The sequence below is a fragment of the Squalius cephalus genome, assembly GCF_949319135.1.
Source record: "Squalius cephalus genome assembly, chromosome: 11".
Taxonomy (NCBI): domain Eukaryota; kingdom Metazoa; phylum Chordata; class Actinopteri; order Cypriniformes; family Leuciscidae; genus Squalius; species Squalius cephalus.
Genome location: NC_137132.1, coordinates 27,609,428 through 27,628,223, shown reverse-complemented (window position 1 = coordinate 27,628,223; position 18,796 = coordinate 27,609,428). Strand labels below are relative to the sequence as shown.

General features: G+C 39.2%; 1 protein-coding gene across 12 annotated transcripts in view; it reads left to right on the top strand.

The window, feature by feature from the left end:
* robo1 (roundabout, axon guidance receptor, homolog 1) overlaps positions 1–18,796 on the top strand; it is a 285,299-nt gene that overhangs the window by 98,823 nt on the left and 167,680 nt on the right. For 7 of the 12 annotated variants that reach the window (XM_079886411.1, XM_079886412.1, XM_079886410.1 and 4 more), the window contains exon 1: positions 13,182–13,416. The exons of 1 other annotated variant lie outside the window; for it this stretch is intronic. In XM_079886411.1, coding sequence (XP_079742537.1) covers positions 13,197–13,416 — 220 coding nt within the window. In that variant the 5' untranslated portion in view covers positions 13,182–13,196. Of the gene's footprint in view, positions 1–3,084; positions 3,172–13,181; positions 13,417–15,685; positions 16,529–18,796 lie in introns of those variants that run through there. 4 more of the 12 variants (XM_079886416.1, XM_079886417.1, XM_079886420.1 and 1 more) reach the window with 2 other exon arrangements.

Below are 18,796 nucleotides of genomic sequence, written 5' to 3'. Positions count from 1 at the left end.
GGCCAAAATACACCAAAAGTTTTCTTTTTTTAGTTGAAAAGAGTGTCGTGTAAATTTGTTTTTACCTCTAAAAAACAGATTAGAGCATTTTGCACCAGTTAAACTGTTGTATTGTTGATCTTAACTGGTTTTAGATAGGCACTGTTGGATTGTTGCTGGCACAAGCTGGTTGATAGTATTACTGTTTCAGGCATAAAGCAATGCTATTAATTTAAGGTTTTAACTGATCATTAAAGCGGTTTTCAGCTTGATCTAATGTTATTTTCAGAAGAGTGGGTACATTCTGGATGTTATAATCATGTTCTGTGTGTGTGTGTGGCTTCAAAGAGAAAATGTGCTCTCTTCCTCTTTTCTGCAGACCAGCAGCTGTGTCCTTCCACACGATCTTTCAACATAATCTTTGGTAATTTGCAGTCTGGGTGCACCATTCACATATTTCTTTCTTCCTGCGTATATTCATTTGTGTCCAGCCTAGTTCGGTCGTTTGACTTAATTACACCCCTTTCATAAGTCAGGGCCTTTTGGCTGAACCAAAAAATGAGAAATTGCTATCAAAATAGAGGTGTTAAAGTGTACCGATTAACATGGTAACTCATTTTTCTTTATAGTTCATTTGCCCTCTCCTGCCTTCAAAAATAATTAACCGACTGATGGCTAACCCAACAAATGGCCTTGATTTTCAAAGCCATTAAGATGAACAAATCCAATTGTTGCGGTTGTGTTTATGTGGGTTGTCTGGGTCCACTGTTATTGAGCTAGTACATCACCTTCTCCTTAAATCAATAAAGCCAGAATTCGAGAACGCAGGCTGTGTTTGTGAAAATGAGGGCAGAGCCAGGGTGCATGGGGTGCATGGGGAACATCCTCATAATGTGCCCATGTAGACATGTCAGCTAGTCGCATAAGGTTCTGTTTAATTAGTCATCAGGGGAGGCAGGGCATTTTGGATTGGATTGTGTGGATCAGGGCCATTTGAATTTGAGGGAGCACCAGGTTTTTGCTTGTGTGTCTTCCAGGGCATCTGGGCACACCACCTGTTAATGAGTCGTGAAGTATTCACTCTCTAAGCCCACAATAAAACCTATTATACTTTCAGTTGTCAGTACAGTTTTGGAACTAGAATATTCATGCATTGGTTCTCCTTGGGTATATACAATATCTGTGCTTCTTTGTACAAATATGTTTGAGCTTTCTATGTCAGTTTTTGGTCAATGTCTTTGTGAAATATGTCTTTGAGCTGAGAATTTGTTTGGTAGTTATATACTGGCCCACATACAATCTCATAAGCTTTTTCTCATATTTTTAAACAGGAGGAAATTTGTGGAATAGGTGAAAACATGGTTTAAATTTAGAAACTATTATTAATATTATATATATTTTTTTTACATTTAACTAAATTAAATTGAGACATTTCATAGGTTTGTATTTTTAAATCGCATATTTTTTAGAGGTGAAGTTTGCTGTAAATATTCAGATTGTTGAAGACATTTAGAACAACATTTGTGTAAATAACTGTAAAATGCAAGTGGGAGCACATTGTTAGCTGAAAGTATTAGCAAATTATCTAAAATATTTGATGTGTTGATGTAAATTAGATTTTACTGCATTGAAATTTGTGTGTAGTCATGTAGAATTTTGTGAAGGACGGTTGATCAAATTTTTCGGAATTCTGTGGGTTGCGTTAATTCTGTGTAGGGTTAGTTAAATGTTTCTCAAAAATGTACTGTACATTTGGTTGTTTAAAACTGTAAACTGTGTGCACAAAAAGATACTTGTATATGCTTCAAAAAAAGACAATGGGGTTTTTACAATGGTGAAACTATGGTAATGCCAATATGGTGTCTATACACAAACAGACAGACTCATATGTGTTTGCATGCTTGATGTTAAGTGTTTGTGAACTTGATCTTATGAATCTGTGCAAAGTGCAAAAATGTTGTATTTTGACTGCTTGAATGATTCCAACACAAGCTCAGATAGCCAACAGTCTCCTGACGGTCTCAACCTTGAGATTTTGCGAACGTACTCAGCGAGGTGTTTGTTGAGAAACGGCCGACTCAGCATATAGCAGGCTAAAAGTGTCATGTGCTGGCTAGTGTGGCCCAAGTCATAAAATAGACATTTAACCTCTCCTGAAATTCATTCAAGCACTCAATTATGACTTTAAAATGTCGAAACAGCAGCACGAGCTCTAGCGACAGGGTGAACGAAAGGACAGACAGTGGTCACACTTCGCAGAGCCCTAAGTGCTCTCCAATGACTTCCTTTTGTTTTGCCTGTCTGCTTTTTTTATCTCCGTAAATGATGCCAATCTTCATTCACGGTCCATGACGGTCCTGACAGGATGCTTCCCAGTCATCTGGCCCATTCTGACCCCCTTTATATTAAACAGGCCCCTTCACCTCCCCTCATCCCAAATTAACCCCCTGTCAGTGCCCAACAATGGAAGTGGGCATGGCCCCAGTCTGATTTATCCCACACTTCGCCATGATGGGGGGGTATCTGCCACACCCCCTGCCCGGTCCTCCCTTTCTAAACCCGGCGTAGAGGAGGGCTGTCAGTCCATCTTCCAGAAAAGCGACATGCGCTGATTGGGGAATTAGTTCAGTCAATGACTGTATGTAGAGCTAAATAGGGTGTGTGTCAGTGACTTTGTGTGTGTATTTGCAATTGGTTCGTCCTAGTTCTGCCCATGAGCTTCTATAGGACCGTCTGCTGCAAGAGTCCTCAGACATACACGTAGACGTTCAGGGCTAACTGCACCTCTTTAGGCCTGTGAAGAGAAGGAAAACACCATATTTAGGACTTGCACTCTTGGGATTCTCCAATGGATTAATGGCTAACAATTGATTAACACCTTGGAGCTTCTATATATGGTGTTTTGGGGAAGTTTGAAGCGATTTCGTGATATGATGATTATGCAGTTTGGAGGTTGCAATTGCAGACAGAGACTTTTTAAAAGTCACTGTCTGCAGAGCCTAGTACTGCTTATCTGTTGGTATCAGGGATACTGGGGCGCTACCATGATGCCGTTGGCCCAATACTCTTTGCACGAAGACTCAGAGTCTGTGTTACTTCCAACAGACACGGGGACTCAGGAGGGGACTAGCAATAGGGCCACAGAAGCCCCCACTGCAGAACATGATGATGACAACTCTCTGGGCTACACAGGTACTGCTATTTATTTTTAATCCTAAAAATACTGCTTTATATTTACCACAGAAGAACTTCTCTCAAATCTATTATTTAGATAACATGTTTGCTTTATTGTGTGTCATTTCATCTCTTCCTTGAGCTTTTGACTTTTTTACTACTTTTTTGCATGAAAACGCAGGGGTTGCCAGGTGATAACATGACAAGTTTTTATGCAGATATGACCTGTTTCTGATCCAATCATTGCAGATCCTTCTGTAGAGAGTTTTATTCCGCCTGGATTTCCATGGATGGTTTTGCATAACCTTCACCTTAAGTCTGTCAGTGCATCTGTATTGAGTGAGGTTTTCCCATTTATAAACAGTTTATATTCTTTACAAATGTTACTTAAGTCAAGCTGGGGAGATTGGACACCCTTTCCATGTTACTTTCGGGAGATAAGCCATGAATGTTCTGACACTTGTGACTTAAAGGAATGGAGGCAGCCAGAACCTCAATTTCCAGATTAAATGCACTCAGATGAGATGAGTCAATCGGCGAGAGAAGATCCCTGACCCTTTTTGCTTAAGTGGAAATATAGTTCACCTTCTTAGGGGCCCAGGGGGCTGGAGCGGAGAATCTCCTGCAATGTGTGTGGTGTTATGTTTGGTGAAAGCTTGCTAACATTTTTGACCTTCACTGGAGAAACAAGTCGATAACTGAAAAGGCGGCTCTGACTACGTGGGTGATCCAGTGGAAGATGAGAATAGCTGGTAGAGAGCATAGAGAATGACACTACAGCCTCAAGAGAGATCTCGCTGTCAGAATCTCACAAGGACAGAGATACAGTTAAGATGATAGTTATTGCCTGCCTCACTATGGTAGAAAAAAGATACTAAGTATTGTTGCAGACATTTTTTTTTTACACTTTAGTTCTTTCATTGGCTTGGTCTTTTAAACTCATGATAGAGTTTTATAGTGTTAGAGCATTTATAATGTTACGTATTGTCAACACTCTTTTTTTTTATTCTGCTACTTTCAGCAAACATTTTGAGAGCTCTTTGTAGATATTACTGTAGCTCTGTGTCAGAACCTACCCTTCTCCATACACTACTGTTCAAAAGTTTAAGGTCAGTAAGATTTTTAAGATGTTTTTAAAAAAAAGTATTTTATGCTCACCAAGGCTGTTTTAATATTCTGCAATATTACTTATTTCTATATTACTATATTCTATATTACTCATTTCTGTGATGACAAAGCTGAATTTTCAGCATCATAACTCAAGTCTTCAGTGTCACATGATCCTTCAGAAATAATTTTTTGATGAGTAGAAAGTTCAAAACAACTGCGCTTTTGATCAATTTAATGTGTCCTTGCTGAATAAAAGTATTCATTTCTTTCTTTTTTTTTCTTTCTTTTTTTTTAATGGTAGTGTATGATGCATTTAAAGGAACACGCCAACTTTTTGGGACTTTAGCTTATTCACCGTATCCCCCAGAATTAGATAAGTCCATACATACCCTTTTCATCTCCGTGCGTGCCAGAACTCTGTCTGACGCACCCACCGCTAGCCTAGCTTAGCACAAAGACTGGAGGTAAAAGGCTCCAGCTAGCATACTGCTCCCAATAAGTGACAAAATAACGCCAACATTTTCCTTTTTACATGTTGTGATGTGTATAGTCACAGCGTGTAGCCTACAAATAACAAGGTCACATGAAAGACAGCCATCTTCTAACTGTAAACATACTGGGAACTATATTCTCAGAAGGCGAAGCACTGCTACTTGGGCGGAGTGATTTGCTCGCAGCACCTGAGAAGCCCTGTGGTGAGGCGCAGAGAGTTCGCTCAGAGTTGGAGTAAATCACTCCGCAGAAGTAGCAGTGCTTCGCCTTCTGAGAATATAGTTCCCAGTATGTTTACAGTTAGAAGATGGCTGTCTTTCATGTGACCTTGTTATTTGTACACGCTGTTACTATACAAATCACAACATGTAAATAGGAAAATGTTGGCGTTATTTTGTCACAAGGCGTGTTCCTTTTAAAGCATTTCAAAAGGCAGTGACAAAGGTAGTGAACTTAATCGTTCTACCTCTTAAGATACCTTCTTTGGTCCAATTTTTTAAGGCAGCTTCAAATATGTCTGTACTGGTAACTGCAATCCCTTAATAACAACAAAAAACTACATGTAAAACTTTACATTATTAATGTAATTCTTTCAATACTGGATTGTAGCAGTAATAGTTTAAAAGTTTTACCCAAAATAGTTTCTATAGACTTTTCTAGATCAGTCACTTATGATGTTCCATTTCAGTTAGTATGCTGCCATTGAAAGCAGCTGTCTATGTAAGTATTATTCAACGAAGCAGCTCAAAAGGATTTGGAACAGGTCTGTAATCTTTGTAGACTGTTATTGTGCAAGGAATGGTGGTGATTTTTTGTCTCAAAAGCCCTTCAAAAAATTAGCATCAAAGATGTATTACATTGTCTTTATTTTTTAGAACTGTTTCCTTATACAAATTGAAGGCAAAGAGATCTCTTGTGTAAGCACTGACAGGCTATTTATTTCAACTCTTTTGAAGAGAGACTGCAGGGAAGTAGGAAAATTGAAGGTCAACACAGCAAATGCTTGTCCAGAAATCTGTGGCATTTTAAATGTACTGTATGCCATGAAAGTGTTCTGTACTTCTTGCCCTTATCGTAGATTGAATATTTGAAATAGAATGATTAGCTATGTATTAAGTGGTATGATTAAGTGTTTCATCCGTTTGTGATGCATAGTCTTCATGCATCTTGTTGCAACAACGCTGCGCATTCTGTTAGGGTCCAACATGCTACGTAAAACTTGATGTCTGGAGGTTCCATATGCACCTGGTTGTCTGGGTGTGACAGTCTTTGGCCCTGTTTACTCTTTGTATTAAGATGCGTTTTGGTGGACGACACTAAATACAGGTGTAAATGGTGTCTATATTGTTTTGAGCTTGTCCACTTTCGACCACTTCTGGAGGTAGTCGAAAACCAATTGGACTGGATTGCTTTCGTGGCGTAGACGCTTGTATGGTCAAATGTGTTCGAACAGCGACAAAAGACTGACTCTGCCTATTGGTTTGAAGACAAAAACACATACCAAGCACAATGTTCTCTCAGCATTCCTGATTTCTAACACGCACTCACAGCGTTCAGCGTGGTCTTGCGGCTGAGAAGAAACTAAAGCTGCTGCTCTCCATGTGTTTTTCCATAGTCTCCGGTCGTGTTTAAATGTAAATTGCATGAGCTTATTTCATCCATTAGTTTGAAAGATCTGAAAAAGCCTATAGATTTACCCGCCCATAGAAATCAGGACAGAAGTGGTCAAAAGTGGACAGAAGAGACTAAAACACCAGGTGTAAATGGGAATATCTCCCTCATCAACTTGAGATCAGATCAACCAAATCGCATCTTAATACCAGGTGTAAACGGGGCCAAAGACTGAATATTCTATTAGTCCCGTCTCCAGTGGATCCTCATTACAGGGTCCGGCTGAGGCCTAAAGACCTGACCTCACAATCATTAGTATGACTGCCTTCCTAATGCCCTGTATTATTAGTGGCCGTGGTTTCTGCCTCAGGGATGTGTGAATGCAAATCTCCCACACGTTCAGGGTTAAAATTTTCCACCCCTCGTGGAACAGAAGCACTCTTACAATGGAGCTTATCCACAAAGCATATTCCCCACAAAGCGCTTGCTTCTCCCCAGGGTGGAAAACATGGTAAATGCAGGTCCTTCCTTTAGGTCCGATCCCACTTGAGATGTAATTACTCCACCGCAGTCAACCAGAGGGGTTTCTCCACAAGAGCGAGAGGATGTGGGCACTTCTTATATTCGTTTTACCCCATCCAATCTCTTTTCATCACAAATCCCGGAGCTTAACTCGCCCTCCGTCCTAGGAAATAGGGCCATCAGGCAAAACTCTCAATGCTGAACCAGGCTAATTCTGTCAAGAGTGACTGGAGTGCTCTGGAGAATGAAAGGAGAGGACTAGTTGGAGATAAGAAGCTGGTGGTGCCGAGGTTCTTATTATTCTGCAACACGTCTGTTTGGAACAGGATAAAGAATTTAAATTTGTTTATTATTGCCACTGAGATTAGTATGGGTGAAGGAATACAAACTGGTTTTGTTGTTGCCCAAGTGCCAGCTAAGCGCCATTTGGTACACAAAATTAAATAGCCTTCAAAATTCCAAAGTCGTTTTTAAGCTTTAGTCATAAGTGGCCTGCACTTTCCTGAAGGGAAAAGACGAGATGAAAAAGAAAGTTCAACACCCCCCCTTTTTGTGTTGAGTCTGGAGGTCCATATGGTCCCCTCATGACTGTCAAATGAGTTTCTACCTGATTGGCAGATAAAAAAAAAAAAAAAAAAAAAAAAAACGTGTGTTGGTTCCAAACCAGCATATTCAGAAATGCTGAAATGTAACTAGACAAATTCTGATTCGCATCTGACTGGACATTCGGTAGGGATGCTATATTTCAAATGCAATTTCCACAGAAATTACAACCTCCATAAATTTATTTGAATATGACAAAATCAACAACAGCACTTTAAAACTCTCCAAAACTTTCCAAACAAGGGGGTGGCTGGAGAAATTTCAGCAGTGCCAGTTGCCACAGGCAAAGTTATGAAAGTGCATCCAAACAATTGCACATTTTCACATTCACGCTGTATTTCTCCCACATGCTGTTTTGTCACGGAGGAGTGAATGTGTTCCGCCATCACGGGCCGGACTCTCTGCTCGCTGGGGCATGAGAGTATGCGGAGGGTGAAAGTTCTCGCTGAGTGTCATAAATCTGCATGGCACCTGCTCCCCCTCACTCCTTTGGCGCGTGTTGTGAGGTCAGTGGCACTGCATAAGCCGTAGATCATATTTATAGTGCTCATCGCTGCAACCTGCGTGTTTTGGCAGCTGACAGCAGCAGGAAGACAGAAAGAACCCTTGCGGTGTTTCTGTCAGAAGGACAAGTTTTTAAAACCAGAGGACGTGAGAGATGGAACATAAGAAGTTTGGGGGAGTTGAACGTTGGAGTGTGTGGGAAGGAGAATGAGGTGAAAAGTAACCTTTTTTTTTTTTTTTTGGCCATTACTGCAGAGATCCGTCTCACATGTGAGTTCCAGGTGTTAGACAGTGTCAAACATATTGTAAATCCTCCCATTTGTGGTGCAAATAAATCCACCTGAGAGATCTATATGAAATTACACATGCAGGCGCAGATGTTTTTGTACATCAGTGTGATTTGGAAAGTAAATGCTCAAGAATATGTCTATTTCTCTCTAAATCAGAAAAAGCTCCATGTGCATTCCTAAATCAATCAAATCAAAACGAAGTGCAGGGTTTTCAATCTATTTGTTTCTACTAGCTTCACTCTGTTAGAATTAATATTTTAGACTCCATTTGAGAATCAATTTTCTGGTGCTGAATTTAATGCAGCATCTTGGTTTCTTGGGTTTTTTGCAAGCCGGAAAACTAATGTAGGCAACTGTCGTGTGTCACAACTTTTAGCAAGTAGCAACCAAACTTTAGATGCACACCTCTTATATGCAATAACATTCTCCCTTTTGTCCCAGAGATTGGCAGTTAATTCCATTTTGGTGGTGCTGTAAGACAGTGTTTGTGTCAAGGGTAATGTGGGAACAATCAGCAAAATTGCCACTTGTTCTTTCCACACGGTCATCTTCTAATCATTACTCAGGATATATAAGCTCTGATTGAGGAATAGCCAGTTGTCCTTGCTGCAGTGTAGTATAAACTTCCCCAGGTTTGTTCTCGCTCTGCTCTGTGGGGCTGTGTTAATAATTCAGCAGGACTGCTGGTGAGGGTCTTGTCCAACAGCTTGCGAGGCACCGATTGGTCGAATCCCCCGTTGTGAAGGTGGGGAGGGCACATGGAAGCCAAAGACAAAGACTCTACTTGGCTCAGTTTCTTTTAGACAGCTTCTCCTTTCATTTAAGCCTCTCCAACCAGTAAACCAATTAAGCCAATTAAGCATGAAAACACAATGCGTCTTGTTCTTGCCAGTCTGCATAAAGGATACACGGAGAGAAGAGGGACGTTCTTCTTTCTGATGAGGCTAGTTAGAGATTGGGACAAGCTGAAAAGTCCCATAGTTATCCAAAAGACCATTGTTTCTTTGTTAATGTATCTGGATCCTGTCGGCCTGTTACTTCTGGTGCACTCATGCATGGCACTGTGCAAATTAGATACGGAAAGGGAGGCTCAATGTCAGCATGTGGATCCACATGTCCTGTTTAATCTGGTTGTTTTACTAATACAAAATGGTGAAATACAAATACATATTGCACACTTTTATTTGCGATCTTCACCACTAAATAATAAATAAATCGATCTCGGCACAATGAGATGCTAGCCTCTGTCTCCTGAACAGATACTGGGTGCTAAAGGGGATTCATCCCACGCAGGCGCGCGGAAACGCAACAGCCTGTTTACCCGTTAGCCAAGCTTTTGTGTCTTACAATTGCGGTGAAATGCAAAGCTCTCACGTTCTTTTGCACTTCCCTCATTTCGCCGTCTGTCTTTTTTTTTGTAATGTCAGTCGTGGCAGGGTTCTGCATGGAGGGCCTCTCTGAATGGCAAAACAGAAACAGATTTGTTCAGCTCGCCCCCCCCCCCAGCCCATCTACCCCTAGTTTTGAAAGCACAACACAAGGTTTGCAATGAATGAAGAGAATGTCCTCTTTATGCTGTTTTCATGCAATTCTAGACTTCCATTTTCTGTGCGCTTTCCTGTCGGATGTATTTTTACATTTATATTGTTTGTCTGAGAATTGTGCAGCTCTGTTGTGCCTCACCTTTCCACGGGTTTCCTTTTTTCATCCTTTAAAATCTCTCAGCATTGATTAAAAGCATGTTTTGTGTTGATGTTGTTAATGTGAATCTGTGGTTGAACCGTATCCCGGTTGCAGCCCAGATGGCCCTCCGCGAGACATTCTTTCCCAGTGACAACACTTGTTCTGAAGATGTCCTGAGAAATCTCTCGAACCTAGCTTGGTTGTTTCTTAGTAAGGCTGACAAGTCACTGAAGTTTTCTGCTTGGAAGAATCTCTGGGAATGACAGGGGTAGCACTTAGTGCACCAAAGTGTTTCCCAGCCGGTGTGGCCTCGTGTCAGAGGTCTAAGGTCAGAGGCTCAGCAACTCGTAGATTTCCTCACAGGATTCGCTCCTCATCTGAGATCTGAACAGATTTGTCAGTGCCCGTATGGAGTTCCATATGCATTGTTTAAGACAGGCAGCTGTGTGATCTGCATTCCTGTACTTCAATCCAGAAATGATTTGCTGTCTTTCATCATAGCTGGGTTAACACAGTGACACTGCAGATGATTTGTATCTTCTTGGCTACTTTTTTTTTTGATGATCTCTGAGATTATCTTTTTCTTTGTCCTTTTTTTAAAAAAAAAATGATTGAATGAATAAATAAATAAATAAATAAATAAAATGTATTAAACAACAAATACAATTTATATTTTATTTTTCTTTTATAAATTGATCCATATACATTATAACATTATATTATATATAGGAATAACTGATGACAGGCCATTGAATTGTTAGAAAAATAATGCATTATTTTTCAATAATTCAACAGGCCGGAGTCAATTATTCTGCTTGTAATACGGTTAGCACACATCAAACCATTGTTCAGATGATGTAGACATTTGTCAGGTTTTTATCTTCAAAATGCTCTTGTGTGTAGGACTAATTTCTTATGCATCTCATCCCAAGCCTCCGTTGCTAATTCCAAAACGTAATTTTAGAGCTATAACGGAGACTTGAGCCATTGATAGCAGACTATGGCTGTTATTAATGCAGTTATTGGAGGGACGGAGAGAGAAAGAGAGAGATCAAGCATGTATAAATTACCCGTCTGTGCGTCTCTCAATAGTGTTCAGAAGCTGCGTTTCTAATAGCGAATCTGTAAGTTTGTTTGCTTCAAGAACAGCAGCATTACCTCGCTAGTGAGAAATATCATGAAGCTTTTAAGTTTCTGAACTATTTGTCTGATAAAATCGTCAGAGCAGTGCTGACAACACGTTTCTGTGCGAGTGTCCGTACTTTATGTGTGTGCGTTTGAGTTGGAGAGAAAGCGGGAGAAAAGAGAGTATGTGCTTTCCATACATAATAAAACGTAATGTTGTATCAAAAAAAAAAAAAAAAAAAGGAAATTAGTTTTTTTTCCTATTGTTTACTTTATTTATTTATGTATACATATATACATACACACTAATAAACTTATGTTAGATGGAATTAATCACGATTAATCAATTTGACAGCACTTATATAAATGTATATTAGTATATATATTGACAAATTTTCCTTGTCTTGGAATAAGGGGCCGTTTACTGTTTAAACTAAAAACGAAAAACTTTTTGGGTCTTTACACGACAATGGTGTTTTGGGTGCCTGAAAATGCACACTTTTGACTAAACGATACCATTTTCATCTTTGTGTAAAGTAAAAAAAACACGAATTTTGTGTTTTGTTTACTATTGTAGCGTAGTGTTTCTTTACAAAGTGACATCGCCATCTACTGGCCTGGCGGCAGATTACAGCATTTATAGCCGTTGTCGCAGTTCCATGTGAACGGGGATTGTTTTGACAACATTGTCGTTGGTAGGTGAAAAACGCAAAGTAAAAACGTTTCAGTTTTTAGTTCATTGCTGTCATGTAAACCTACCCTAAATCAGAATGACTAAACTGAGGTCTGACTGTCAGAGCTTTACAATGGGATTAGCAAACATTTCCTCTAAAGATGTCAACCACAGTCGTCTCACAATGGTTTTGAATATGAAATCTTTTAAGTATAGATAATCGCGTCATTATAAAAGAAATTCAGTTCTGTCCTTTTGAGCATCTTATCTATTTCCAGCACCTGGTGTGAAAGGGAAGCATCAGCATAGTGTATTGAATTTTAAAGTCTCTAACTTTGTTGGTAAAAAAAACAAAAAAAACACGATTGTACTCTCAAGGACAACATCTGAAAGTTTTTGGCAAGAGTGGTCGAGGATAATATTGGAATGGATGTGTAAACTGGCAGCGCTTCTGTTCGACAGTCTACAGTATTTACTAGGGCCTTCCTCTCACCACATAAACACACCTGCATTGATCTAAATTAAATAAATTAGTTAATTTACAAATTTCCACATGGTTATTGGTTCAAAATATACTGCTTCCTCTATTATTGTTCATCTAAATAAATCTCATTTAACATTAAACTGCATTGTAAACGAACAAATCTGCAAAACACCGCTCAAATCTCGCCCATGCTTTCCTGAATGAAGTCCCAGGATGCACTGCCCCCACGTTGAGATAAAAAATGTGACATTTTTCTCTTTCATGTTTGAAAGCGAGCTTTTCTTCTCTCTATGGGGAGTATTGTTCTTGGAGAATGTTTTTGTTTTAGCCTGTGCTGTTTTGTTAGGTGATGCTGCTTGAAAAGGAGGCGTAAAATAGTCTTAGTCAGGGGGAAAGGGTATGTGTTTCTCTCTCGCTCGCTGCTTGTGTCAAACCATCGCCCCCATACCGATACAGCCCAGGGTGGATGAGGGGGGTCCGTCCACGTTGAAAGAGACGCCCCAGCATGGAGTCCGAAAGGGACCCCTCTTTCTCTTACCCACATAGAGACATCACAAGAAAAGAGAGAACATCCACCAAAACTTGCTTTGAATATCAAACAGAGCGAACAGGATAAAGGTTATTATGTGTAAGATATTGAAATCCAAAAAAGGGGAGTGGCCCTCGCTGACCATATTGTCTCTGTTTGCTCCTGGCTCATTAAAAAAGTTCTATCATGAATTAAAGCGTCCTTGATGGGGAATGAGGAGGTTTTGGTTGTTTTTTTGGGAAGTTTGAGATTAAAAACTAAATCTCTCTAATAAGTGTAACTGGAGTTATGGATTTTTATGGATAATTCTTGGATCCCAGAAGATCGTCTGATGAACGAACGTTGGTGTGTTGAAATAGATGATTTTGTGAGAATCATAGAAGATAATCTAAATAACAAATTCAGAAAGTGTCCACCATGGTGTCCATGACGCTGGTTGTTTCGGTTTTGGCTATTTTCGTCATGATGGGCGTCCAACATGGAGGAACTCCAGGAGTCCCTCGCCAAGCAAGCCTCAGGAACCCACCAAACCAGTGGTGCAAGCGTCCACGAGGAGGCTCGCTAGGAGCCCATCAAGGCCCAGTGCCACCACGCCATCTCTACAGCAAGGCGCATAAATGCTACCAGGTCTTCCAGAGTAAGTTCACGATATGTCTGACACAAGGGTTAGATTAGCACTGAAGTATGCCTGGAGTTTTATGTGTTTGTACACTGTTTCATGCTGCTCAGAAATGTTGAGCTCTTTTGATGGAGGTTTAGCACTGAATCAACACTATGCTGAATCAATGAGCTCAGGTTTTTTTTTCATTTCTGAGGGTTTTGGAAACGTTACACAGGAGGTTTTGATGTAGAGGAACAGGATAATTCTAGTTTGGCTGTGCTATTAGAGGACAGGTGAGGGATGGATATTTGGCTCAGACGTTGGATGTGCTTTCCTGTCTCCTCACCATAAAACTGCCATATCCTCTAGTATATCTTTCAGGTTTTTTGACACAGCTCTGGCCTGGTGAAGGTCAGGAACTTTGGTGACGGGATGTTAGATTGAATACAGACACAAATCTCAGAAGAGGCTTGGCGTGAATGGGCTGTGGTTTTGTAGTTTAGATCAATGTCTGCACAAGTTTTTTAGGTTAATGTGGGGTTTATATTTGGCAGACTACCAGTCGGAAGATTAGACACACTTGACTGAATTTGGTTCAGATGTTCAAATGTTAATATTTTTGCTTGTGATGTTAAAAAATGTTGAATGTAAAGACTTTAATATGGATGACTTGGAACAGACAGTGTTGTTGCAATGTAGAATCTAAAATAAATACATTTTTTACTGCATCGTTCCCATTGCATTTGTGTTATTTCATCGTTTTGCCATTTATTCTAAACTGTGGGGGAAAAGTCATGTGGGAATGAGTAGATGTTTCCAAAATTTTCACTGGTACTATATTTACAATTAAGATAAATATTCACTGTCCTGTCTGCTTTCTACTGTCATTTATATTAAAAAGGCAAGTTCAGGGGTAGTTCTGGGATTTTAGCCTTAGCCCTTTCTGAGCATTCAATAATGTGGTTCAGAGGAATATTTCTTTCCTTGCAAGAGGTTGAGCATTTTAATCAAAAATACTTTACAATAGTTTTTCAGTTGCTGCTTATAGCGGCTTTTAAGATTGTATTTTATTTTGTGCGTTTGGATGTGATATGCATCCGTGTCAGACAACTTAGTGTTGATTTTTTAGAAGGGCAGGGATAGAAAATGGAGGCTGAAGCCTTCTTAAATAGGGCCTAGGAACGCTTAATGCAAATAGCCATTAAAAATTATTATCACAAACTTTTAGATTCGAGGTATGGACTCGTAAAGTACCAAAAGCGCTCGTATTTGTGTTCCTAAAACTGTATATTTCGTCTTCTAAAATATCTCCATGAAGGTGGCGGGAGTGTAGTGGTGACCAGCAGAGGGCGGTGTTGGGTTACGGATGGCGCGCGCCTGTCAGATGAAGATGGAGCATAGACACTACTTCAGAAGATTTGTTCTAAAGTTAAACAGAAAAAAAATAAAATAATTCCAATCAAATTAATAAACAAACCACAACCTTAATAGAGGCATGCGAGTCCAACGAATGCAATTTTGTAGATAAAGGCAGACAAACACGCACACAAACTAATTTAAATCCAGCGAGGACACCTTTTCAAGATATGCAAATAAACCCCTCCGTAAATCCACACAAAGCGTCGCCTTTTAAAATAATTAAGAGCAAATTATTCTGTTTCACCAGTACGGGGGATGTCTTTTAAAATGTAAATTCATTAAAGTTTGATCAAACAGAATATTGCCTTGAGGGAACCGTTTCTCTCACAGGCGAAGCCGCGCTGAAGAGGTTATATGTGTTGCCAGATCTCGCTAGAAAAATAAACTGCACAGGTATAATTACTTGATTTAGTTCATCTAGTATTAGTGTAGCTAAACTTGCATAAAATACAAGATCAGCCTTATCAATAACTAAATCCTAGAAAAATAATTAACCACGTAGGCTATATGGAAATATTATAAACGAAAAAAAAAAGCAATGGGCATTTCTACGAAATGTGTCTTTCAGTTTGACTAGACGATTTTAAACTATGATCTAAGCTATTATTTATTTTACATGCTAAATTGCACTGTGATTTTTTTTTTTTCCTCAAACATACAATAACTATTTCTTAATTATCAATTATTATTATTATTATTATTATAATATTGGTAATTCCTCTCCATTATTATATGAAAAGATTTCATGAAGAAATAAAACAAGCCAAAAGTCGCTTATAAGCGCACATGGCAACACTGAGGTTAATTCTCATAAGGAACAGTCCATTGCTCAGTGCTCGGAGGGGGAGCCTGGGACGTACCATGCCATTTACTGTTCACGCCGTTTGAATGAAGTACCGTTGTTTCAAATGAATCCCCTCAGCCCGAAGTGACGGGGGACCTCAGTGCATAGATCCAAATATTAAAAACACTGAGATAAAAACTGAAAGAAGAGGGGGGAAACAATAGAGGGCAGATATTGGAGTTACTTTTGAATTTACAAAGCAATGGAAAAGTGGAAGTGATTACATCCAATGGACTTCAGTCAGCGAATTCTCCAGCAGCATCAGCTTCTGCTCTTCCTATGGAAACTGAAGTTTCTGAGTTCGAGATGACTTATTCACGCCGTTTCTGAACGATGTGACACTGGTCACTCTTTTAGGCTGTGGACCTTATCACCTTTAAAACTTTGGGGAAAAGTTGGAGTTCGTTTTCCTTCTCTGGCTTTCTATGGGATCTTTTAGGATGCGATCAGCGGATACGAAGTGACCAACTCTGCGCTTGCAGAATATTATTTTTGGAGGGGTTAATTTCAAAACCCTGCACGGTTTCTTTAAACTTTTTTTGCGATTAATTTTTTTATTTTTTTTTATTTTTTATTCCTTTTGGACGCATGGGTTGCGTGTGTGAACACAAAAAAACTGGATTACAATCAAATTAACGGGGACTTTAAATATAATTTCACGAAATTCGAGGAACTCTCAAGTATTGTGGAAAAGCGAAATATAGCCTACACCATTTGGATATTATGAAGGATCAAAAACGCACAAAAATCTGATCTCTTGTCTTTCTTGTTTCTTTTTTATTTTGCGGATTAAACAAACAGCTCTCTAAATCGCGAATATTTGAACGATGACGGGGAGAATTATTGGATTCGTGCTTTTTATCGCAGTTTTACACGTTTGCACAGGTACGTACATTTGTTGAATAATGCTGTACAAGCACTTTCCTAAAAACTCGCGTGAAATGAGGTGAACGCTTGACGTTTGCGAGTCTAATAACGTTACTGTATTGAACGATGATAACGAAGTTGCGTTGATATTTTCCTACCTGTTTGTGTGATTCTGTTTTGTATCTATCATGACAATAATTTCCAAATGCTCTTTACCGACTTGGCAAAGTTATTTTTACAATCTAGGCTATACTGTATCCCCCCATTTATCATCATCTGCTAATGTAAGAGTGGTAGGCTACTCCCTTAAGAGCATTATCTTACCTTGCTTGCATCAGATTCAAAAGGTTTACTTTTGCTTTAAGTTCACAATGATTCCACAGACTTCAGAACTGCATGAGAGCATAAGTCTAGGTAGCCTATAACTTTGTCTTTGATTTGCCATGGCTAGCCCATTCTTAATACTGATTAATATGTACCGTTTTTGTACAGGAAAGGTGAACAATGGAAACAGTTTTGTCTTTTTTCATGGCTCTACCCTGTCAGTGTAGGTCCAGTGATTATTTGACATGCTGAATCAAATTAAAGCATGTCATTTTTACCTCAGTCATTAGTTAGAAACAGTGCTCCTTAAGTTAGTTTTGACTGGAAAAGTCATGGAAATTCTTGGTTAAGAAAGTGTGAAACCCTGTTAAAAATTTGCATATTACATTTTTAAAGCCTTATCATTGCAAGCAGTCGTTTTTAAGGTGTTAAAAAGGACATAATGGATGCCTTGCTTCCTTAATGTGTTTTGTGGTTGTGTTAAACCTGTTTGTCTTGTTCTTGTGAAAAAGAAAATCATTTGTTACTTTGACCAAGCATTTGGGCAAAGTTCACTGTGGTGCTTGAAGTTTACATTTTTTTTATTATTCATACTTCCTCTTTTTTATTATCATCATTATTATGACATTCACCATTCTCATAGTCACCCTTTGACTTTCATTAATGATTAATCATACAAGTCATTATTTTTCTGCATTTGTATGCATGCACATAAGTTTGTTTCCGATAGCTTTGCTTAAACCGTCCCATATCTGTGCCTAGACCGTCCCATTCTGAGATCACTGTCCCTCCTTCAGTTTCCAGCCCCATGGCAGGCCCGGATGGAACTGCTCTGAGCAGAGATTTTGACAGAAACCTTAAGCCGAATGTAATAGACCTGCATAATCCCAGTTGACGTTGCCCCTGATCCTCTTTATTTGCGAATAACCGACTAAAGCTCTGCTAAAACAAACTCTCTGCCTTTTTATCTGCAAACCTAGTAACACTGTCACAGATTTACCAGGATTCCTTTCCCTTTGGGATTCCAGTGATGTCCGCATAGACCCGGTGTTGCTACATTAAGGAAACTGAATGTGAATTGGGTCTGTTTGTAATGCTCCTCTAACCAATGATTCATACAGACAGTCTGGTTTAGGAGGCTGTTATGACTTAAACTGTTGATTGCTTTATTTTATTGCCTCAGTTTGCTTTGTGATTACAGTTGAGCCTGAAGTAATTGTTCAAGTTAAAACCTGGAAGAACATTATAGCCTTAAACTCAAGTGTCATTTTTCTTTACAAAAATACTTTTAAAGTACTTTCTCCTCCCTACAGCTTAGGCTATATGCAGAGACAACTAAAAGTAAACCATTTATAAGCTGATATCCTCAACAGATGAAAACATTTAGATTATACTATTAAACTTTGTTTTTTAAGTCCTGAGAAGTGAAGCCAAAACGTTTCGATCGCCCCCAGGGGGTTGGCCCCAGTATAGGTTAAAACCCCACCCTCTCCATGTAATCTAATGGGACAAACTAAAACATAAAATTACTCTTGGTTTCGGTCATTTTAGGTCGTTTTTATCACTCTGATGTAAGTTCAAGTGTTCGTGTTTTAAAATAAGCTTCGTTTTAGTTAGTTATTTGATGTTATAAAAACGGGTGGGGCATCATGATTGACAGCTGTTATTGACAGATTTTCTGAGCTTTTTCATTAAAGGTTTTCACTAAAGGCACTAAAGGACTTTTTTTCAGGATGTTCGGGAGGAGATTGGAGCTTTAACTTTAAAGGGATCATATAATGGTACATGCACTTTTACAAGTTGATTGTACTGAAATGTGTGTTGGCAGTGCCTGTACACAACCATCATAAAATGATAAAAATCCATCCAGTGTTTTTTTATAAATCTCCTTATATGTTTTCCCCTCTCTCAAATCAAGCCGTTCGATTTTGTGACGTCACAAAATCGTTCCACGATTGTTGA